General features: G+C 41.7%; 1 protein-coding gene across 3 annotated transcripts in view; it reads left to right on the forward strand.

Annotated features, from left to right (window-relative positions):
• DACH2 (dachshund family transcription factor 2) overlaps positions 1–24,488 on the forward strand; it is a 290,074-nt gene that overhangs the window by 188,006 nt on the left and 77,580 nt on the right. For all 3 annotated transcript variants that reach the window (XM_087972087.1, XM_087972088.1, XM_087972089.1), the window contains one exon: positions 5,040–5,165. In XM_087972087.1, the coding sequence (XP_087828213.1) occupies positions 5,040–5,165 (126 nt within the window). The remainder of the gene's footprint in view (positions 1–5,039; positions 5,166–24,488) is intronic.

Genomic DNA, 24,488 nt, shown 5'->3' on the forward strand with positions numbered 1-24,488 from the left:
ATCCTCAAAGATCCATCTCATCCTGGGAACCCTTTTTTTAAAAACTATTACCATCTGGCAGACGGTACAGGACAATAAAAACAAGGACAAATAGGCTGAAAAACAGCTTCTATCCCAGGGCAGTAACTCTATTGAATTCTACTGTTTAGTGCAGTGTTGTGGTGTCAGGGGTTTTCAATTCAATGTGTGGAGTGTGAAGGATGTGTGTTTGTGTTTATTTTCTTGGTCATGATGTGCACTGAAGATAGTGTTTGATTTCGTTGTATGAGGTGCAATGACAATAAAGTAAATTAAACTAAACTAAAACATATTGCCCCCAACAATCTGGGTCCTCATTTTACTTGACCTCGGAAGGATGGAAGGCTGAGTCTGGTGAGACTCGAACTACCAAACTGCTGGCAGCCAGCAGTCAGCAAAAGTAGCTTGTAGTGGCCAAGCTATCCCTATCGGTGTTGTGTAGCTGTGTTGAACACTTGTGACCAATTGATAGTGAATGGTTTTGCCTTTGTCGGGCAATACTTGTGAGCAGGTCTCATATCAGGCTGTATCCGTGAGCTATTATCAGGCCATCAAATTACACATTGTTTTAAAAATGGATAGCATCCAACTTTTTTTTTTACTGTGTTCTGCAATGGATGAGAGGTTAGTTTTTGATTGCATCTGCTCTGCGGGCAGAAGTTTTTAATCCTTTGCTTCTCATACGTGCTTCACAAATAAGCACATTAGATTCTTTGTACAGTTACATAGATTGGGGAAGGGGAGTCATGGGCACCAAATCCTCCCCTACTCTTAGAGAGTGAGAGAAAGCAAGGGAGGAGAAAGAGAAAAAGAGAGCTGTGTCCAAAACAGTTCTACTATATTTTCCCCCTATCGGTTCTCACTCAGTTTTAATGATACTTTTCATTCATTACAATTCAAAGCAGACCTTTTCACAAATGGGAGAACGGCATTTGTTGAGTCATTTAGCTTAGTGGCCAAGAGATCAATGTGAATGTCCTATTTTTCTTTGCCCTCTCGTCTCTCCGGTGCTCTGCAGCCATTCTAGCTTCTAACACTTCCCTTAATTCCCTAAGGAAGGGACAGTTTCCATGGGTTGGCTGTGAAGAATTCAGAATGAAGTAGAAAGAGGCCATGGAAGACAGTAGCAACCATCACCTCCAAAATCTCACTGAGAAAAATTAAAAGGAATTGTCCATTTTGCTTGAAACTGGTAAAAAAAAAAAAACCTGAAGTTTCTTCCACAGGTTAAAAAAAGACCTCTAGATCAGGGGTCCCTAACCCTGGCAACTGTGGACTTTGACTCCCAGAATTCTGTGAGTTGAAATCCACAAGTCGTGAAGTGGCCAAGGTTGGAGACCCCTGCTCTAACGAAATAACAAAGTAGATTTCATTATAGAATGGTAGTCAAATCTTTAAATCAACTGGTCCTGTTGTGCAGCCGGAACAATCTGGAACTTGTTATCTTATTATTGTATTTTATGATTGATCACTTTGCTGTTTGTATGTACACTGAGAGCTTATGCACCAGAGACAAATTCGTTATATGTCCAGTTACACTTGGTCAATAAAGAACATTCTAAAGCTCACATCCTCTACGGTGATCCATGGGCACCAACCAAATCACAAAAATAGTCTTTAGCTCTTACCTGGCTCCCTAACACTTTTTAAAGGGGGAGTTGGCACCGCCATGGTGCCAGTCTCCAGAGCCATTTTCATTTGTCAGAATGGTTTGTTGGTAAATAAAGGACACTAGTAGGAACAGGTACCAACAGAAGAGGATATCTTGGCTCAGGGTTGAGCTGCGGAGGCCTTGGAGCTCTCTGAGTTTGGTTGTTTCCTTGCAGACGTTTCATGACCCAACTAGGTAACATAATCAGTGCTAGAGTAGTAGGTGTATGCAGGTCATTTGAGAGTCGGCTTGGTGTAGCAGTATCAGGCTAGAAACTGGGAGACCAGGAGTTTTAGTCCTGCCTTAGGTTTGAAGCTGGATGGATGACTTTAGGCCTGTCCCAGGGGTGGGCTTCAAAAATTTTAGCAATGAATTTTCTGCCCAGTTGCTGGGTGGGCGTGGGCGTGGCCTAGTTGGCCTCTTGCACTACGGTGGTGTGTGTGTGTGTATTTGCCCTCCCTGAGCTCCAGAAGCTTTTCTCCAGCCTCCAGGAGGGCGAAAACAGCCTCCCCAGGCCCAGGAAACGGAAGCCGGAAATGGGCCTGTTTCCAGCTTTCTCGAACTTCCGGGAGGCCCATTTTTCGCCTTCCCCAAGCTTCTGGATGCGCCCTCACTTACCTGCATGCCAAACGGGCCACGCGGGGACTCCTGGGAGGGGTGGGAGGGGCCAGCAAGGAGTGGGATTTGGGGGTTCTCCGAACTGTGTAGAATCTTAGCTATAGGATCTCTCGAACCCCTGTGAACCCCCAGCAGCCCAGCCCTGCACCTGTCCCTCTCTCTTCGCCCTAAGAATGTGACTGCAAGGGGAAACCACTCGGAGGCACACAGGAGATCATTCATCCCTCTCGTCCATCCATCTGCCCAGTGGTCTAAAAACAATAGTTAAACAGTAAATGGTAGAGTTTCCAAAAAGGCTAGTGGGAAGGTTTCAAAGCACCTGAGGAGAGGTTAGGAAGGAGGCTCAGGGCCAAAGCCATGCTTTCTTGATGATTTGTCCTTTTTTTTGAAGCCTGTCTCTGTGTAATTAGAGTGAACAAATATGTCATCTAGGATCATCTCTGTCTGTAGGGTAGATAGACAGTTGAAAATCACCCTGATTTTCTGAAAATTAGGCCAAAGTTAATAGTAAAACCATTTTTGTACAACGGCCCCCCAAACCTGCACAGTTGTGTCCTAGTCAGTAGTCGTCAAACAGTGGGCTGGGGACCACTGGTGGTCCGTGAGAAAATTTTGGTGGTCCACAAAGAAATATCACCCCCCCTCCCAAATCAATTAATCCAGGCTGCGCCACCCACATGGCCTGCGGGAACACAAGGCTTGCGTCACTTGCATTGCGAACAACACAAGGTAGTGAGGGGAGGGGGAAAAGGGCGGAGTGGGGAACTTGCCCCATGCGCCTGGCCACTGGGCTGCTTTTTTTCGCTTCTTTCTTCTTCTGCTTTTGGCTGCACGCAAGGAAAGCAGCAAAAGTCTTTCTCTCCCCCAAACTCCACCAGAAATGAGTCTTTGGGACTCCGCAAGGCTTCCTGTTCCAAGAGGCTGTGCCGGCACGACAAGTCTCACAAAGACGCATTTTTGGTGGAGTTTGGGGGCGAGAAAGAAAGACTTCTGCTGCTTCTGCTGCTTTCCTTGCATGAAGCCAAAGGTCTCTCCCCCCCACCCCCTGAGAACATAGCTGGAGATGGTATCCTGCAACCCCAAATAAAGAACGATCAATTGGTAGGAAAACGGGGTGGGGGATTTTTCTGCAGATTTTTTGGGGGGATTTTCCCAGGGTCTTTGGTTCGCAGGATTTAAAATTATGAGTCCCTGAGGTCCAAAAGGTTGTCCTTCTTCCAGTCTACTGGTGCTGGAACAGCCTTGGCATCTAATGGAGATACAAACTTTAAGCCAAGGTCTTCATTGTGGGGATTTAAAAATAGCTGTCTATGGGAAAGCATCAATTTGGCTTATTTTCCAGTGGGAGAAATATATAATTTACTGGTTTTTCAAAGACTATTTTAAACAAATTCCATCAGTTCTAGGCAGCATCTGCCATGCCTTTAATATCCATCTGTTCAATCATTAATATCATTAATAATCCATCCATTAATCTATTTGCTCCATACATTTGTTTGGAATAATCTTATTAATGCATCTAACTGATATTAGTTTTAGTTTCCCCTAATTGTTCTGATTAATTAATAATGGATAGCCTCTATTAATCTACAGATTCCCTTTTCTTTACTGTTTTTTGAAGACTCCGGGGAATAGTTTTTATGAAAATGCAAATTTTCACTGTGTATATGTATGCAATATATAAGCTTAAAAGTTGTAACTTGCTCTTATAAAAAGTAGAAAGGAAGCAGTATTTTCTGTTATGTGGCTTATTTTTGTGGGACAGTCTCCCCGTTAGGAATAGAGGAGAAATGACTCATATTTTATTCACATTTTAAGGTAGAAGAACCAAAGTTGTAGTCCCAAAAAATATAATGAAGCAGGGTTCACCATCATGCCAACATTTACCATTTTTGGGATCTCCCGAAATGTGTATTAAAAGTACACATATTAGAAAAAAAACATACACACATGTTCCACTTAAATTAGGTAAAATTGTTTGGCAAAAAACAAAACAAAAACCTAGGAAAAATATACACATGCATCTGTGAAGGGATCCTTTCTAGTTTTCTATGAAGGGAGAGTTTTCATCCCAGCTGATATCTGGTGGCCAAAGTCAGACAGCATGAATTGAATCACTTAACAAAATCTGATCCCAATTGTGGTCATAAATTGAGGATTATTATTGTTTTATGGATGTTGAAATCTGGTCAAAACTGGAAGATTAGTAATGTTTGAAATTTAGTCTGATTTGTTAATGTAAGCTTAATTCTCGTTCTCTCTCTCTCTCCTCTCTCTTTCCCTTTCTCTTTCTTTTTCTTTTTCTCTCTCTTTCTCATTCCCTTTCTCTCTCTTTTTTTCTTTCTCTTTCACTCTATCTTTCTCATTCCCTTTCTCACTCTCTCACTCTCTTTCTCTTTTTGTTTCTCTCTTTCTCTTTCTCTCTTTCCCTTTCCCTTTCTCTTTTCCTTTCTCTTTCTTTCTCTTTCACACACACTCTCTCTCGTTCTCATTCCCTTTCTCTCTCACTCTCTCTTTCTCTCTTTTTGTTTCTCTCCCTTTCCTTTTCTCTTTTTCTTTCACTCTCTCTGGCTATCTCTCTCTTTCTCATTCCCTTTCTCACTCTCTATTTCTCTCTATTTGTTTCTCTTTCCCTTTCTCTCTTTTTGTTTCTCTCTTCTTTCTCTTTCTCTTTTTCTTTCCCCTTCCCTTTCTCTCTTTCTCTCTTTTTCTTTCCCTCTCCTTCTCTTTCCTTTTCTGCCTCTACAAACAGGCCTCACAGCCATGGCTGAAGCAATGAAGTTGCAGAAGATTAAGCTTATGGCCATGAACAGCCTCCATGGAAGCGGAAGTCAGAATGGGACCGAGTCGGAGAACGAAGAACTGAATTCGAATGCAGGTAAAGCAAGTTTCAACTGTGAATTGTTTGCACATCTGTGGAGATTCTCAGTCGTCCAGGTCATGGTTATCCCAAAAGTGCTTTTTCAAGAAGGTGAAGGGTTTGCATTAGATACATAAAGAGGTTTTATTTTCGCTTCGTTGCTATTTTGAATAAGAAGCACCCTTTAGTCTTTTTATTGGGAAACGAGAGAGAACGTCACACCTAAAGCAGCTTCAGGAATATAGAGTGGAAGATGACTTTCCGTTATTGTCTTAATGCAACATGAATTATGCTATTTCTCCCCCCCCCCCTTTAAGAAACCATCTGGAATTGGCAGGAAAAGCCCTACGTGCACAGGAGCCCCACTGGGTTCCCCCTCCCTCTTCTTTTTTGGCAATAGTTTTGTTTTCCCTTTTTTGCTTTCTTTTTTTAAAATGTTAATTGTGCCTTTTGATTCTGGAAAAGGGCAATGTGAAGGCTCTGTCAGAAGGGAAAATTGCGTAGGTAACTGGCATTCACCTTATGCAAAATAATCTTCATTTGCATGCCTGGAGGACAATTCAGAGGTGTGAAAGCACTAATCATCCCCAGCCACTCCTGAAGACTTAGGATGGGTAAATAGCAGTAGCACTTAGACTTATATACTGCTTCACGGTGCTTTTACAGCCCTCTCTAAGCGGTTTTACAGAGTTCGCATTTTATCCCCAATAACCTGGGTCCTCATTTGACCCACATCGGAAAGATTGAAGGCTGAGTCAACTTTGAGCCTGGTGAGGTTTGAACTGCCAAATTGCAGGCAGCCAGCAGTCAGCAGAAGTAGCCTGCAGTACTGCATTTTAACCAGTGGTGGGATTCAAATTTTTTTTACTACTGGTTCTGTGGGTGTGGCTTGGTGGGTATGGCATGGCTTGGTGGGCATGACAGGGGAAGGTTACTGCAAAATCTCCATTCCCTCCCCAACCCACTAACCTGCTTTCCAGCTCCGTTCTCCTGTGCAGGGCAACAAAAGAAGACTAAGATTGGACTTAAGCATGGTACATAAAATCATTTGTTACCAGTTAATGAATATTTCAGCTTTAGCCATAACAACACAAGAGCACACAACAGATATAAACTTAATGTAAACCACTCCAAACTTGATTGCAGGAAGTACGATTTCAGCAACAGAGTGGTCAATGCCTGGAACTCACTACCTGATTCTGTTGTCACCTGCTCAAACCCCCACTCCATTACCCTCAAACTAACCTCCATTGACCTCACCCCGTTCCTAAGAGGTCTGTAAGGTGTGTGCATAAGCGCACAATCGTGCCTACCATCCCTGTCCTACTGTCCCCAATTATTAGTTTCTATTTCTTATATTTAAACTTATGTTTATTCTTATTTCTATTATATTGTAAGCACTTGACAAAATAAATAAATAAAATAAAAATAAATAAAGATCCAGCCGATCAGCCGGGACTCAATGGGAGGCAGAGAATAGATGGGGTTGGCGGGGCCAGTCAGAGGTAACATTTGCCGGTTCTCCGAACTACTCAAAATTTCTGCTACTGGTTCTTCAGAACTGGTCAGAACCTGCTGAATACCCACCTCTGATTTTAACCACTGTGCCACCACGGCTCTTCAAATACTTCAGAAATATTCTGTAATAGAGCCAGTTTGGTGTAGGGGTTAAGGCTAGAAACCAGGAGAGTGCGAGTTTTAGTCTTACCTGAGGAGCACGGCCAGCTGTGTGACCTTGGGCCAGCCCCTCTCTCTCAGCCCTAGGAAGCAGCCAACGGCAAGCTACTTCTGATACAGGTAGATAAGTCACACAGGACCTTCCGTCGCATGTGCAACTATTGCAGCATTCCCATGGTCACGTGATCAAAATTCAGGTGCTTGGCAAATGGCTCACCCTTATGACCGTTGCTGTGTTGCCAAGGTCACGTGATCACCTTTCGCGACCTTTTGACAAGCAAAATCAGTGGGGAAGCCAGGTTCACTTAAAGAACCGCGTTGCTAACTTTATCAACCGCAGTGATTCACTGCGGCAAGGAAGGCTGTAAAATGGGGTTGTAAAACTCACTCCACAGCTGCCTTGCTCAACAAAACAAATGCTGGGCTCCAACGGTAGTCGTAAGTCAAGGACCGCCTGTATCTGTATAGTAAACCTGAGATGTCGCGCAACATTATCAACCAAGATTTGGTGAGGTGGGGTGATAACACATAAGGTATTCGACCCATTAGTCTACCACTGGGCTAAAAATGAATAAAATGGTGCGGCAAACCCCAAAATAAAAGAAGGTTGTGTTTTAAAAGTCACTTCTTCTGAAATCAGAAGACGCAGCGTGCACACACACACACACACACACACACACAAACACACACAAAAGCAGTAAGCCACGTTCACCGAGGCAAACATTTTATTTTAAGGAGACAGACCTACAGTTTCTTTGATTCGAGGTTGCATTTAATAGCTTCTCTAATGGTTGCAACATGACCACGCATCTTGATTTCAGCATGAATAACAACCTGTTCGTGTTTCATTTAGTTCCAAATGAGAAATTCTGTCTTTTTATTGTTTTAGGAAATTAGTCTGTGTACTATTGCTCCTGAAATTTTATAATTAATCACGAAAGGTTACGGCTTTTGAGAGTTTTTTGGGGGGTGGGGAGAGGTGCTTGAATGACTATAACTGTAGCTGTCAAATCAGAAATATGGGCCTTCCCGTTTGTTTTGAACTGTGCATCTTCCATTCTTTTGAAGATATGCTGCTACACACAAACACACACTATGTACACACGTACACACTTGAGTGCAGAATTACAAAGAGTTTGAAGTTGCAGGTTGACTTTTGAAAAACGGGAGAGAATGCTTACTCCTCTTCCTGAGTTTGCCATGGTGCCTTTTTCACTGGAGAGATAGAAAATATATACGGGTATCTCCTCGACCAGGGACTGTTTGAAGTTATAACGGCACTGAAAAAAAATGGCAGCTGGTCATTTTTAGAATAGAATAGAATAATGAAATGAAGAAAGAATAGAATAGAATAATGAAATGAAAGAATAGAATAGAATAATGAAATGAAGAAAGAAGAGAGTCGAATAATGAAATGAAAGAATAGAATAGAATAATGAAATGAGGAAAGAATAGAATAGAATAATGAAATGAGGAAGAATAGAATAATGAAATGAAGAAAGAGTAGAAGAGAAGATAATGAAATGAAAGAATAGAATAATGAAATGAAGAAAGAGTAGAAGAGAATAATGAAATGAGGAAAGAATAGAATATAATGAAATGAAAGAATATAATAATGAAATGAAGAAAGAGTAGAAGAGAAGAGAATAATGAAATGAGGAAAGAATCGAATAGAATAATGAAATGAAGAAAGAATAGAATAATAAAATGAAGAAAGAGTAGAAGAGAATAATGAAATGAGGAAAGAATAGAAGAGAATAATGAAATGAAAGAATAGAATAATGAAATGAAGAAAGAATAGAATAATAAAATGAAGAAAGAATAGAAGAGAATAATGAAATGAGGAAAGCATAGAATAGAATAATGAAATGAAGAAAGAATAATGAAATGAAGAAAGAGTAGAAGAGAAGAGAATAATGAAATGAAAAAAGAATAGAATAGAATATTCTCCTCCTCCTGATTTTGCTTCTGCTTCTGCTTCTTCTTCTTCTTCTTCTCCTCTTCCTCCTCTTTCTTCTTCTTCTTCTTCTTCTTCTTCTTCTTCTTCTTCTTCTTCTTCTTCTTCTTCTTCTTCTTCTTCTTCTTCTTCTCCTTCTCCTTCTCCTTCTCCTTCTCCTTCTCCTTCCTCCTCCTCCTCCTCCTCCTCCTCCTCCTCCTCCTCCTCCTCCTCCTCCTCCTCCTCCTCCTCCTCCTCCTCCTCCCTTCTCCTTTTCTTTGATCCTGCAAATCCAGTACCTCTAAAAGATATTCCACCCTTTCTTTGAATCACAGACCAAGTCATGCTTGCTAAACATTACAGCAAAATTCCTTTAGGTCATTCTTGACTTCCAAAACAAACTGAGAATAAGCATAACACTTAGCTCTCTCTTGCTTTGCTTCTATCTGTTGCAAATGCAAACATCCTTCACAATCTGTTTTTTTTTTTTCCTTAACCCCCACCCCCAAATACATCACTCAAAGGAATATTTAAAGGAGCATCAGGAGGGGAGGAACTCATTGGTTTAATGGAATGCTGTCAAGGAAAATCAGCATCACAAATGACACAAGGGCAAAATTGATACTTCTGCAATGACACACTAAAAGAAAACCCGATGCATTATTTAGAAAATTCTCGAAAATCTGTCAGCGGATTGCCGAATTAGCAGAAGTGGGGTTGGAGCAGAAGGAGGTTCGGAGTGCAAGAGATGTGTGGGCTGTTCCTCGCTGTAACTTTTCATGTTCACCGTCCACGCAGACCTAGTGACTACCTGGTCAGCAATTATCTTCCAAGCTCTTTTAGTGTCTTCACTCAAAAGAAGTCGGTTTTTTTTTCCCCCCTTCTAAAACAGGGGTGTCAAACTTGATTTCCTTGAGGGCCACATCAGGGTTGTGTTTGACCTCAGGGGTGTGTGGTCAGCATGGCGTCACTCATGTCGGGGGGGCACCTGTGGTGGCCTGAGCTCTCTGTCAGAGAAAATGGGCTTCCTGACCTCCATTTTCGGCTGCGACGGCCTCCTGTAACCCTTCGCCAATGAAAATGGAGCACGGGGAGGCACACGTGGCCCTCGTGAGCTCCACTTTCGGCTGTGACGGCCTCCTACAATCCCTTTCTCAGCGAAAACGAAGCTCGGGGAGGCATGTGTAGCCCTCACGAGCTCCGTTTTCGCTGGCAGAGGCACTGTGGGCTGGTCCTTTGAGAATTTTTTTTCCCTTATTTTCCTCTCAAAAAACTAAGCAGGACCACATAGTTTTGTAGCGAAGCACAGGTATTGAGCTCGTCTGAAATATTCTGCTATCTGTACAATTTAACCTAAAATCATCTGGGTGAGTAGAAGCTGTTGGCTAATGCAGATCTGTCTGCATGTTGATCTATAAACCACAGTTCAGATCAAATCATTTGGAAATCCTGAATTCTTCCAACACTTATATGAGGAGCCTCATTAGGGCGGAAAAAAAACAACCCTCCTTACTCTTGAAGCTTTCTATTTTTTCCTCCACTGTTTCTTTAGGGCAAAACTATACAACCTTTGATGAGAGTTGATGATGTTTAACCTAATGAAAACCTAGCTTATGTATCCATTCAGATTTTTGCTTTATTTTTCATTCCGAATCGCCCTTAAGAATGAAAGCATGGCAAAAGGGCTAATGATGAGGTATTCGATATGTAGTTTTCTTCTTTTTATTTTCTTCATGGTAAAAGGGCTGATGAAGAAGTGTTCAGAACATAGTTTTGTTTCTTGTTTTTCTTTAATCCAGTTTTGGGCTCGGAAACTGCTTACATTCATGAACCTTTTTTCCCCTCTTTTCTTTCACAAATTTATAGTATCCGAGTGCAGAAGTCTAACCTCTTCAAAGCTTTTGAGGGGTGGGAGAGAAAAGACATTCAGAAGGCACCAATCTTCATTTTTCCCCCCTCCCCTATCTTCTTACAGCAGCACTAATGGAAATGTATTTTGTTTAATGACTCTGAAATCCTGTTTGTAATTAGATGTGGGAATTGGTCTTACTTTGTAACAGATGATACTGGAATAATAATATGAGAGAAGCTACACTGAGATGGTGCCCCTCCGAAATCTATATCATTTTTCACACTATTGACAGGAAGCGTGCTCCTGGAAAAAAAAAACACCAGAGAAAACATAGAGATTGATTTTATTTTAAATAAAGAAGCAAGATTGTGTCTGGTCCAGTCTTATTCACCATAATGTTATTTATGGCTTCGCCTTGCAGGCCTATTTGTTTTCTTTTCCATGTCAAATTGGATGGTTATGGTGGTGCTGGAAATTTGGTAAGGGGGCATTTTTTTAGAAAGTGTGAGGCTTATTCTGACTCCGTCTTGCAACTCATCCCATGGCCGTTTCTTTGCATGTTTTTAAAATCCCTTCTTTTTGAAATAAAACAATTTTCTAAGATCCATGACATATTTATGAACATACTGTTATGGAAATCTAATGAGACCTAGTAATTAAAATAAAATAATTTCATTTGTTTCACTAGCCTTTCCCTTCCTTCCTTCCATCCATCTCTTTCCTACCTCTTTCTTTCCTTTTCATTCATCCTCTCTTTCCTTCCTTTCTTCCTATCTCCCCTTCCTTCCATCCACTCATCCCTCTCCTTCCTTTCTTCCTTTCTCTCCTTCCTTCCTTTTCTTCCTTCCTATCTCTCCTTCCATCTTGGCAGAATCTCATCTGCCATCATCAGGCTTCTCCTGATGATGGCAGATGAGATTCTGCCGAAATGTCGCTACAACTTTAAAAGCACAACTATAATGACGTGGGAAAATACCCGAACAAAGCTGAGTACCATACGTGCATACATATATGTTGTGGCTCCAATTCTCGAGCCTGTGCTGTTAGAGGAAGAAGACTCGGAAGATGAGGAGCAGGAACTGGGAATGCCTTCCTCCCCAGGACCTTCCTCTCTGGCAATGCCTTCCTCCCTGATAATGCCTCAGGTTTCATCAGACAACCGAGAGGAACAGCCTGAGATTAATCAGGATGAAGGCATATCGGAGCAGCCCCTGACAGGGAGTCAAGAGGAAGAATGTTGGCTTGATCCTAGGCAGCGTCGTAGGGAGAAACGTGAGCAGCAACGTAGGAGGCGTGGGAGGGTCAGAGAGTGAGCTGAGTCATTGAGCCACACCCCACAGGAGATAAAAGTGGGTGTGTTGTCGGCTGGAACTTTGTACGGGACAAAGTTTGATCTTACTTCAGGTTTTCTTTGTGAATGATTTTATGGTCTGCCTTGTAATTTTCTGTAAGTAGCTTTTTACTTGTTATCAGTTCGGACTTGGCAGGCAGAGTGTGTTGGAATGCCAAGGACGTTATCAGTTCCAAAGAATTAACTCTGTGAAGTCCGAGCCAGCCTGCCTGCCTGTGTTTGTGTGAGTTTGTACTCTTTCATCTTTTGGAAAGAAGAAAGGTGAGACAGAACACACACACACACACACACACACATATATAGAGAGAGGGGAGGGGGGAGGGAGGGAGAGAGAGAGAGAGAGAGAGAGAGAGCAACTTTTACCCAAAATAAGGCAAAGCAGATTGAGTCGCTCGCAGAATCACAGATTCACTCAGAGATCTACCTTTCTGCAATCTGCTGCCTGAGTCTGCACTGAAAAATAGAAGCTTCAGTCCTAAGGAAGGTTCAGCTCTGCTCTCAGGCCACTTCTCCCCACCCCCCAACCCCCTGAATATCCCCCCTGACAGTTCAACAACGATTAGCTAGAAAACAGGAATCTGACAGGAGGGGGGAGGGGCTAGTCAGTGGTGCGATTTGCCGGTTCTCTAAACTGCACAGAATCATAACAACCAGTTCTATAGAACTGGTCCGAACTGGTAGAATCCCACCCCTGCCTCCTGCACTCCTTGCACTCTCCCTGTTGCTTCGACGCGCGGCAATCAGCTGTGCTTCAAAAGCAGGGAATAAAGGCCAGTATGGGAGCACAGGCAGGCAGGTGGGCCCAACAGCAGCTCCTCAGAGAGAAGTCTTGGACGATCATTGGCACTACCAGTGCACAAGAACCGGGCCGAACCGGTAGAATAGCACCACTGCCATGATCCGCCAGGACACTGCAGACGTCATAGATACGTGTTAGTTGCCAAGCATCTGAAATGTTCCCTTCCTATCCCGAATTTTTATGACATGACCATGGAGATGCTCCAATGGTCATAAGTGTGAAAAACGGGCATAAGTCATTTTTTTTCAATGCCTTTGTAACTTTGGTCACTAAACGAACTGTTGTAAGTCAAGTAGTACCTACTATTTTCAGAACCAGGGAAAGAAACAGCTAGCAGGTAAGGCGAGAGGGCACCAAGCTGGTGAGAGTTTGGAAAAAAAAACACTCCTCGGAATCAAATGTTTTCCAGTGTTTATTGTCCTGATCAACCCCACGCAAAACCAAGACCAGGAGAAACATTATTTTTCCCTTTGGTTTTGCACCTCCCATGCTGAGCAAAAAGACATTTTCTTCCAGCTATACAGCTGACAACAGCAGGAGCCCCATAAATGCCAATTTTAATCAGAGTTGATTTTATCAAACCCATGTGCAGCCATGTAAAAAAAAAAAACACCCTGATTTATGTGGAAGGCAAGATGTTTCCTGACAATCTGAGCATTTAATTGTTCCATTGATTGCTTCTTTATGTATATGTAGATGGACTCAGCTGGTGCTGGGCTCTTGAAAAGCTCTGGGTACGAATCCATCCAGGGATCCCAGCAAAACTGGAAAGCTGGAGTCTCCAACTCAATAGTTTTAGAGTATGTTTTCCATTGGCACCAAACAGAGAGAGAGAGAGAGAGAGAGAGAGATACATATCTCACCTTTTCATTTAAGCATTCAATTGTCTCTTTCCTTTGGAAGTTTAACTGCAACCCAATGAGCTACAAAATATTCTGCATTATCAGGGAGAAAGCAACCAAGAGATAGCTTCTTTTTTGACTTGGTGGTATGAAGCACACTTAATATTATATCAGAATATAATATAGAATAACAGAATTGGAAAGGGGCCATGGGGATTTTATAGTCCAGCACCTGCTCAAGCAGAAGATCCTACACTGTTTTGGACAAATGGCTGTCCAATCTTATTTTAATGTCTTCTCAACATTCCCTTCCCTTCCTTATCATTTCCTAATTTCCTTCCTTCCTATCACATTTTTCCTTCCCTTCCCCTTCCTTATCATTTCCTAATTTCCTTCCTTCCTATCACATTTTTTTCTTCCCTTCCCCTTCCTTATCATTTCCTAACTTTCTTCCTTCCTCTCATTTTTCTCCCTCCTCCCTTCTCTTGTCTCCCCTCCCCTCTTCCCTTCCCTTCCTATCCCATTCCTTCCCATCCCATCCCATATCTCAAAGGTTTGTCAAATTCTGTTCTGCCACAAGCTACAAATACTTCCTGGTTGCACACCTGTTGGACTTCCTGCCTCCTGAGCAGCTCAGAGCACCTGGATGACAATGACAGAGCATCCATTGTGTTCCAGAATAGTCCAGTTTGATGCAATTGGATGCAATTACCTTAAAACGCCACCAGCTTTTCTAAGCTTAATTGTATGTGTGTGATACTTTTCTAATTCAATTAAGACTAACTATTCCACATTAAGCTTTCTGTTAAAATCCATGCAGTGTACTATAAAAAAAGTCATTAATTTGCTAATATCAATTTAACTAGTTTTAGCTCATTAACCTTGACACGGATGGTGTAAGGGAGAAGAACCTTTTTCAGTTTCAGTTGTTCTCGACACAATAACCTGGGACTCTAAAGACCCCTTGAAAAGCCAAGTTCATTATCTTAAGCCATCAGTTACAGAATTATATCTGTGCACTGGAATTACAAATAGGGGAATACATACTATCCAGTCTCCTTCAGAGATAGGTAGTTCTCCTGTTTCCCTGAAAATACGACCTACCCTGAAAGTAAGTCCTAGCTGGATTTTTACACGGGTGCCCAATATAAGCCCTACCTCCCCCCAAATAAGCCCTAATTAAGATCCCACCCACTCCAGAGTGCACAGGTAAAAATTAAGCTAGGGTGGGGATGGGAGGATGGAGCGGCCCTACTACTAACCTTTTTGGACAGTTGTAGCCAGGCCTCACACACCCTGACACCTGTCCTGCCGGCCCATTTCTTCCGCAGCTGGCAAGGCTGGCAAAGTTTTCCTAAAGGCCTCTGTAGCTGATAACAAAGCTCTGGATGGATCCAGAGCTCTGTTATCAGCTGCAGAGGCCTTCAGGAAAGCTCTGCCATCCACAGAAGTAGCTCCTGAAGGCCTCTGACAATGCAAAGGAAGCCAGGGGTGACGCGCGCAAATGAGGTTAGTCAGTGGATGACATCCCCCGAAAATAAAACCTGGTGCCTTTTTTGGTGGTGAAAAAAATATAAGACAGGGTTCCTATTTTCAGGGAATACTCAGTATTTTCCTTGAATTTGTTTTCGAATTCAGTGTCTGCAAAGACTTAACTTTACATTTTGATGCATATAGTGCTCCTAGTCTGTTATTAGATATTCTGTGTTTTTCTGTTTTCTAGATCAATACACTATTTCGTCCTCAACGTACAAGCACAATTGAGCCCCAGATTTCTGTTGCTAAACGAGACATTTGTTAACTTGAGTTTTGCCCCAAACTTGACACAGTTGTTAAGTGAGCCACTATATTGTTAAGGGAGTAACACCGTTGTTAAGTGAATCTGGTTTCCCCGTTGACTTTGCTTGTCAGAAGATCACAAATGAGGATCACATGACCATAAGTCATAAGTCCATGCCAGTTGCCAAGTATCTGAATTCGTCATATGACCAAAGGGGATGCTGCAATGGTCATAAATGTAAAAAAACAGTCAGCAGTCACTCTTTTCTGTGCTGTTTTAACTTCAATCAGTCACTAAATGAATGCTTCTAAGACAAAGGACTGCCTGTGAGATGGTATTGTCTTTGTTTTCTGTTTTGTGTATTTTTTAAATTGTAGCAAACATTTAAAATTAATATTTATCCTTCGGGTTGGAACTTCCACTTTTGAATGAATACCTAGGACACCTTGCTATCAAAACAATCAATCCACTGTAAAACATTGAAATAAGCTGCTGTGTAAAAGCAATTTCTAGCTAAAACCAATCAACTAGTCAGGAAGAGAGTATTTGTACCCTATGACTATTATTAAGCATTGTACCTGATGATTCTCGACTCTTGATGAATGTATCTTTTCTTTTATGTATACTGAGAGTATTTACACCAAGACAAATTCCTTGTGTGTCCAGTCACACCTGGCCAATAAAGAATTCTATTCTATTCTATTCTATTCTATTCTATTCTATTCTATTCTATTCTATTCTATTCTATTCTATTCTATTCTATTCTATTCTATTTGAAGACCTGTGTGTTGCCATCAAGAAGACTTCTTGTCAACCAATCACTGGAGTTGAATGATGGAAGATCTACAAGATGACTGAGAAACACATTTGGGGAGAGATTATGAATCCTATAGGTCAAGGGTCTTCAAACTTGGCAAGTTTAAGATTTGTGGACTTCAACTCCCAGAATTCCTGAGCTAACATGACTGGAGGAGGAATTCTGGGACTTGGAAATCCACAAGTCTTAAAAGCTGTCAAGTTTGAAGACCCCTGCTATAGTTTCTCAGGCCCCAGACTGTGGAGAAGCTTAAATATTAAGACATTTAGAATAGAATAGAATTCTTTATTGGCCAAGTGTGATTGGGCACACAAAGAATTTGTCTTGGTGCAAATGCTCTCAGTGTACATAAAAACAGATACATTCGTCAAGAGTGAAGAATCATAAGGGACAACACTTAATAATAGGGTACAATAAGCAATCAAATCATACTAGGAAACAGTCAGTATAAATTGTAAGGATACAAGCGACAAAGTTACAGTCATACAGTCACAAGTGGACTCATTTTGAGCTGGCTCTGGAAATAAGCTGAGAGCCGGTGTCGTTGACAAAAACCCAGCATAAAATGCTGAGGAAACCTCCTAAGAATCATCCTTAATAAGTTTTTCAGAAGAGAGTTAAGCGAATTTTAAAGCAAGTTCCCCATAATCCTGGTTTGTCTTGTTGAGTTCACAAAATATGATTTAGAATGGACACAAGGGTGTGTGTGGGGGAAATGTGATGATTCAGAGGTTGCTGTGAATTCATAGCTAAGAATAAATGAAATAAAGGTCACATTAACCCTCATGATACTCGTTAGTGTAATCACTCACAGAAGTAGACATTTTTGAAATGTGGTGATGGGACACTGGGAAATGTGCAAGAATAAGAAGGCAATGAGTCACCAAAGCTCAGATTTTACTACCCACCAAATTTATATAAGGACAAAAATCCTGCATTAGATTTTCTGGATTCAGCAATAGCAATAGCACCTAGACTTATATACTGTTCCAAAGTGCTTTACAGCATTCTCTAAGCAGTTTACAGAATCGGCATCTTGCCCCCAACAATTTGGGTCCTCATTTTACTGATCTCAGAAGAATGGAAGGCTGGGTCAACCTTGAGCAAATCATGATTGAACTGCTGACAATGGGCAGAGTTAGCCTGCAATGCTGCATTCTAACCACTGTGCTACCAGGGCTCCTAAGACCAATAGCGCCTAGACTTATATACCACTTCATAGTGTTTACAGAACTCTCTAAGCGATTTACAGAGCTAGCATTTTGCCCCCCAAAATTGGGTCCTCATTTTATCCATCCCTGAAGGATGGAAGATGAGTCAACCTTGAGCCGGTCAGGATCGAACTGTTGGCAGTGGGGGCAGAGTTAACTATAGCAATAGCAAGTAGACTTATATACCACTTCACAGTGCTTTACAGTCCTCTGTAAGTGGTTTACAGAGTCAGTCAATTGCCCTCAACAATCTGGCTTCTCATTTTACCCATCTCGGAAGGATGGAAGGCTGAGTCAACCTTGAGCCGGTCAGGATCGAACTGCTGGCAGTGGGCAAAGTTAGCCTGCAATACTGCATTCTAACCACTACGCCACCAGTGCTCTTACAACAATAGCACTTAGACTTATATACCACTTCACAATACTTTGCAGCCCTCTCTAAGTGATTTGTAGAGGCACCATTTTGCCCCCAACAATCTGGCTCCTCATTTTAACCACCTCGGAAGGATGAAAGGCTGAGTCAACCTTGAGCTGATCAGGATCAAACTGCTGGCAGTGGGCAGAGTCACCCTGCAATACTGCACATTAACCAAGGTTCTGCAACAAGATGCCTCTGAACATACTACAGTCATGCATTCTTCTCAAGAAACTGATATCCAGGAGCTGATATCCAAGGATCAATTAATTCTGATACGGGTAATCCTTGACTTAGACTGCAATTGGAACCAGAATTTCCTTTGTTAAGCAAGGCAGTTGTTAAATGAGTCAGTTTTACCATATTTTTTGTTAAGTGAATCATGTATTAGACTTTGCTTGCTAGAAGCCAGCCTAGGAAGGTTACAGAAAAGCCGTTATATGACCCTGGGATGCTGCAACCATTATAAACACATGAGGATTGCCATGCGCCCAAATGTTGGTCACATGACCATGGGGATGCTGCAACAGTATGAGAAGATAGGACCGGTTGTGAGTCACATTTTACAGTGCCGTTGTAATTTTGAATGGCCACTAAATGAACAGTTGTAAATTGAGGACTACCTGGGCTAGACATAACAAACATGCATCCAAAGTAGTCACCATTGAGATCCAACCTAATATTTGGGATATGCTACTAAAGGTAAACGTTCCTCTCGCATATATGTGCTACTCGTTCCTGACTCTAGGGGGCAGTGCTCATCTCTGTTACAAAGCCAGAGCCAGCGCTGTCCGAAGACGTCTCCGTGGTCATGTGGCCAGCAGGATTAAATGCTGAAGGCGCACAGAATGCTGTTCCCTTCCCACCAAAGGGGTCCCTATTTTTCTACTTGCATTTTTACGTGCTTTTGAACTGCTAGGTTGGCAGAAGTTGGGACAAGTAACGGGAGCTCACTCCGTTATGCAGCGCTAGGGACTCGAACCGCCAAACTGCCAGCCTTTCTGACCGACAAGCTCAGCGTCTTACCCACTGAGCCTCCGCATCCCTGGATATGCTACTACACAAGGAAAAAAAGAATTATTCACCAGACAAACAAAACAATTTTTTAAAAAAGATTTTGTTTAGAAAGCATACACACAAAGAGAGGGCTGAGGTCCATCCGCCATCCAAATTAAGAAGTAAAACCTAACAAAGTTACAGAAGAACAATAAAGTCTGTAAGCACCACGATATATATCACAGCGATAGTAAAAAATAAAAGCATTAAAGAACTGAAGCCAAAAAAATCCAAGGCTTTTACTATCTAACTTTGCCGTACATTTACAAAACAACTTTGCCATCTGATTTTACCATTGCTCAAAGCCCTTCGAGCAATCGGTCTGCTTGATTAAATAAATAAGATTTCAAAAATATTTCGGCAAATCCAAACATGTCTTACAGCTGAAATAAGGGGAGAACAGAATTCATTCGTCGAAATTCAAATCAAGATCATAATCCTGATCTTTGACAATTATTATAATAGGGTGGGCTCTTAATGAATACATGTTAATAGGGCTCTTAATGAATGCATGTTCTCTTTCTTGTCAGAGTCCCTTTTTGATCCAAAAATACTTAGTTGTCTGCAGAAGACCAACTCATCGTGTAGGTTCCCCATGCTGGCTAGGAGGCAAAGCATGGTTTGCACAAATCTTGGGTATTACCGTGTTTCCCCGAAAATAAGGTCCTGTCTTATATTTTTTGCCATCAGAAAAGGCACTAGGTTTTGTTTTGGGGGGATGCCATCCACTAACTAACCTCACTTGCATGCGTCGCCCCCAGCCTCCTTTTCTCTGTCAGAGGCCTTCAGGAACTTCTTCTTCTGCAGCCAGCAAGGCTTTCCTGAAGGCCTCTGCAGAGGATAACAGAGCTCAGGATCGATCCAGAGCTTTGTTCTCAGCTACAGAGGCCTCCAGGAAAGCCTTACCAGCCTTGCCAGCTGCAGAAGAAATGGGCCAGCGAGGCAGGTGTTGGTGTGTGCGAGGCCTGGCTACAGCTGTCCAAAGGTAAGTAGTAGGGCAGCTCCACCACCCCTCCATCCTCACTCTAGCTTAATTTTTACCCGTGCACTCTGGATTGGGCGGGGTCTTAATTAGGGCTTATTTTGGGGGTGGTAGGGCTTATATTGTGAGCACATGTAAAAATCAAGCTACGACTTACTTTCAGGATAGGTCATATTTTCGGGGAAACAGGATACCACTCAATCCACTCTGGAAAGGCCAGGAAAGGCGATTAAAAAAAAATAAGAAGACCATGGAATAAATATGAAAACATGCAACCTGAAGTTGGGACTCCTACCGTTCTGAGGTAGAGTTTGGAAGCCAACTGTGATAAGAAGTTAAGGAAGAAGTCAATGATATAATGTACCCTCCCGCACAGGGGCTTGTGATGTATTGCTCTTTAAGAAAAGTAGTAATTTTATTACCGGGAGTTGTCAAGAACAAACATCAACTTTCTTCCCAAACTGAAGAGCTCAGGGAAGTGAGCGTTTGTCATTATGTTTAATTTGCGCGTACCTCACCATTGGAAAGGCCAAGGGAGCTAGGCCGAGAACACAGCTGTACGGGCGCCTCGACTAATTGCCTCTCCATCCTCAACCTCATTTATCTTCATTTCTTCCCAATTATGCCACATTATCAATAGTCTCTGTTGCATCCGAGTCTTAATCCCCTTTATTCAGGCAGCATTACGAGAGTGGCAGATGACTTCTTGGAGGTAGACAGAGTAAACAGCTAGGAAATGCCACCCCTGGCAGATGGCGATGCTTCGTGAGAGATGGGCACAACGTTTTGGAAACACGTTGCTGGGCAGTGGTAGAAGGAGGCAAGCTGTCAATATTTTTATAAATGATCATCAAAAGTGCAGCTTGCTTAATATCAACGGAGCAACCAGCCAAAATTGGTAAAGTTTATAAACTGTTTCCAAGGCTGCATTGCTGTAGGTTGGGAGGCATTGGGTTGAAAGACTCTCTTGACTTGAAGCATGTCCTTCACCCATATCAGAGACATTGATTGCTATCATCTTCTGTAGGTTGGGAGGCCTTTATCAGAAGAGCATTGGGTTGAAGGACTATCTTGACTTGAAGCATGTCCTTCACCCATATCAGAGACATTGATTGCTATCATCTTCTGTAGGTTGGGAGGCCTTTATCAGAAGAGCATTGGGTTGAAGGACTATCTTGACTTGAAGCATGTCCTTTACCCATATTAGAAACACTGACTACTTTATGTCTTCCATAGGTTGGGAGGCCTTTATCGGAAGAGCATTTGGGTTGAAGGACACCTGTTGTCTTAAAGCATGTCCTTCACCCATATCAGAGACGTTGATTGCTTTCCATCTTCTGCCTCCATTTTTGCTTCTGGGAAAGATATCCTTTGGAAGCCACTTGGAGTTAATGAGGGTTGAGTAACTTTCTGTTGAAAGCTACATCTATGTGCAAGCAAGATCCTGGCCTGGGTTCAGTGGTGGGTTGAACTGGTCAAAAAATGGGCATTTGGTTTCTTCTTGACATCCTTCTTTCCTCGCCTTTCTCATTCTGAATTCTTCTTCACTTTCCTTTCTTCCTTATACCTCTCCTTCCTTCCCCCTTTTCCCCTTGCAGCACACAAGAACAGATTGAGCCTTCAACGAGATGGGTGGTTATATAAATTTGGTAAATAAATAAAATTAGGCTGAAGGCTGTGTATGTATTATTTAACCCACCTCTTCTCTGTGCAGGAGTGAATAGTCTCTCTAGTACATGAATGCAATAAATGCTGGCCCAATTACATTCAGCTACCACCAGACGTTCTTCACAGTAACTAAATTCACACTGAGTAGTAAGTTAGGTTTTTGGTGAGTCCTAACTTGCTGTGAATTGGCAGAGTGCTAATGCAGCTAGCCTGTTTCCTCCTAGTTTGCTTTTCACACTAGAATTTAAAACTACATAAAAACAGAGTTGGCTTTCTTACTGTACAGTGAAGCCCCCACATCTTGGATCTCCTCTTTCTTTTTATAAAGAAGATAAAGTTCATGAGCTAAAAAGTCTTGGACTATAATCTTGGCTTGTAAAGAGAGCAATTTGCAAAGAGCAATGCATTTGTGGTAATTAGTGCAATATGAAAATTTTCAAGTTTGTTTTGCCACATGTGCTAAGGAGACTGAGTTGCTTCCTGTGTGATCATGTTTCATCGTTCATGAGTGGCTTACAAATGCTTGAGAAGTTTATTATCCATAACTGCAACAACAAAAATGGATTTCTTTACAGATTGATTAAGTTTGTATCTCATTGTCCTCCTGGAGTTCAAAGTAGTGTTCATAAAATCATTTTCTTCATTTTCTTCATAACTGCTATCTTGTGATATAGATTGGATTGTGACGTCCAAATTGCTACTGATGTGGTAACAGAATGGAGAAAAGAGTTTGTTTGTTACATGCGTGTTTTGCACACTTTGGGACTGGAGGCACTTTAGGTATGTTGCATGAAGCTGAACATATCACTTTTGTCAATTTCTGTCAAAAGAGGGCAGAAATGGCTGTATAAATTGGTTCTTCGATGCAAATTTTGGCAATGCAGCCTTTTAAGTCTGCAAAAATTTAAAAAAACAGGGATGGGTCTTGATAGCCACATATACCCCACAGCTTACAGATTGCTGCTTCTGATATTAAGCAATTAAGCTAAATCATTAGTAAAAGTCTAAATTAAACATTTCATTTTTAGCACTGTAGTTCGCTTAACTTAATCGACCAACCCAGCCTTAATTTTTCTCACTTAAAGTTAGGGTTAGTTTTCACAAAGTTGGAGAAAATTTGGGGTGCTTCTCCCCCCGCCCCCTTATCTATTTATTATACAATTATCAACAGATTACCACACCTAAGTTGTGATAGACATATTTTTTAAGTATGACTGACTGATGGACAGACTGGGAATTGCTGAATTAATGGGCATACTTCAAAGGCTTGGCACAACTGAGCAGTAATTACATCTGCTGAACCACTTGATAACTTTTTGGAAATAGACCAACAGAAGGCCATCACTGGAGTTCTTCATTTTTTAATATGTTATTTTTGTGGCTTACTCTGAACGTACAATATTGCATCCTGTTAATGTGAATATCAAAAGCAAATCACCCAAATGTGAGGGGTCCTTTGATAGCTCGTTCCTTTTTTCATTTTAAATGAAGACTAGATTCTTGGATAAATTTCTTTGTGGGCTTTTAGTCAACTGTGTCCCCTCTTTTTTTGAACTGGATGCATTATCTTGTCCTATCCAATGATCAAATGTGTTTTAGGAAATCACCATAAGTTGCTGATAGTTTTGAGTTATTGTCATTTATTGAAAAGTCAGAATACAAAATAACAGAGTTGGAAAGGACCTTGAAGGCAGTGGTGGGATTCAATTTTTTTTACTACCAGTTCTGTGGGCGTGGCTTGATGGGCATGGCTTGGTGGGCGTGGCAAGGGAAGGATACTGCAAAATCCCCATTCCCTCCCCACTCCTGGGGGAATGTTATTGCAAAATCCCCATTCCCTCCCCACACCACTAACCTGCTTTCCAGCTCCGTTCTCCTGTGCAGGGCAACCAAAGAAGACCCAGCCGATCAGCTGGGACTCGATGGGAGGTGGAGAACAGATGGGGTTGGAGGGGCCAGTCGGAGGTGATATTTGCCGGTTCTCCAAACTACTCAAAATTTCTGCTACCGATTCTCCAGAACCGGTCAGAACCTGCTGAATGCCACCTCTGGTTGGAGGTCTTATAATCCAATCCCCTTTTCAAGCAGGAAACTCTATATCTTTTCAGACAAATGATTGTTCAATCTCTTCTTAAAAACCTGCAGTGTTTGTAGCACCCACAACTTTTAGAGGCAAGGAGTTCCACTGGTTAATTGTTCTCACTGTCAGGAAATTTCTCCTTAGTTCTAAGTTGCTTCTCTCCTTGATTAATTTCCACCCATTGCTTCTTGTCCTGCCTTCAGGTGCTTTGGAGAATAGCTTGACTCCCTCTTTGGGGCAGCCCCTTAGATGTTGGAACGCTGTTCTCATGTCTCCCCTAGTCCTTCTTTTCATTAAACTAGACATACCCAACCCCAGCATCCATTCTTCATAGGTTTTATGCCCCAGCCTCCTAATCCTCTGTGTTGCTCTTCTCTGCACACCAAAGTCTCAACATCTTTTTTATATCGTGGCGACCAAAATTGAATGCAGTATTCCAAGTGTGGCCTTACCAAGTGGTACAAAGTCGGTTTACATTCTTTGTAGTAAACATTTAAAAGAGCAACCTTCTCATCTTCTGCATTAAAGAAAAAAAACAGAAGACACCGCTATATCGACCTGCATCTACCATTTATATTTATACTCTGATTTATGTTAATATTCCAACTACTGAACTTTCAGTCTGCGAAAAGAACTTTCCTATTTCTACATTTCCACTAATTTATATATATGTTGTCTGTGTGTGTGTGTGTGTGTGTGTGTGTGTGTGTGTATTTTGAAAACTTTCCCAATCTTTTATTTTCTAGACATTTGTTGAAAAGTTTTGATCATTGTCGTTCTTTTGCCCGTAGTTTCCTTTATTGAATTAGATTTTGTTTTATGGGTAACCATTAGAATAGAATAGGAATAGAATAGAATAGAATAGAATAGAATAG

This window comes from Notechis scutatus, chromosome 10, assembly GCF_049901735.1.
Source record: "Notechis scutatus isolate UNSWTSFEM ecotype Mainland chromosome 10, rNotScu1.2, whole genome shotgun sequence".
Lineage (NCBI taxonomy): Eukaryota > Metazoa > Chordata > Lepidosauria > Squamata > Elapidae > Notechis > Notechis scutatus.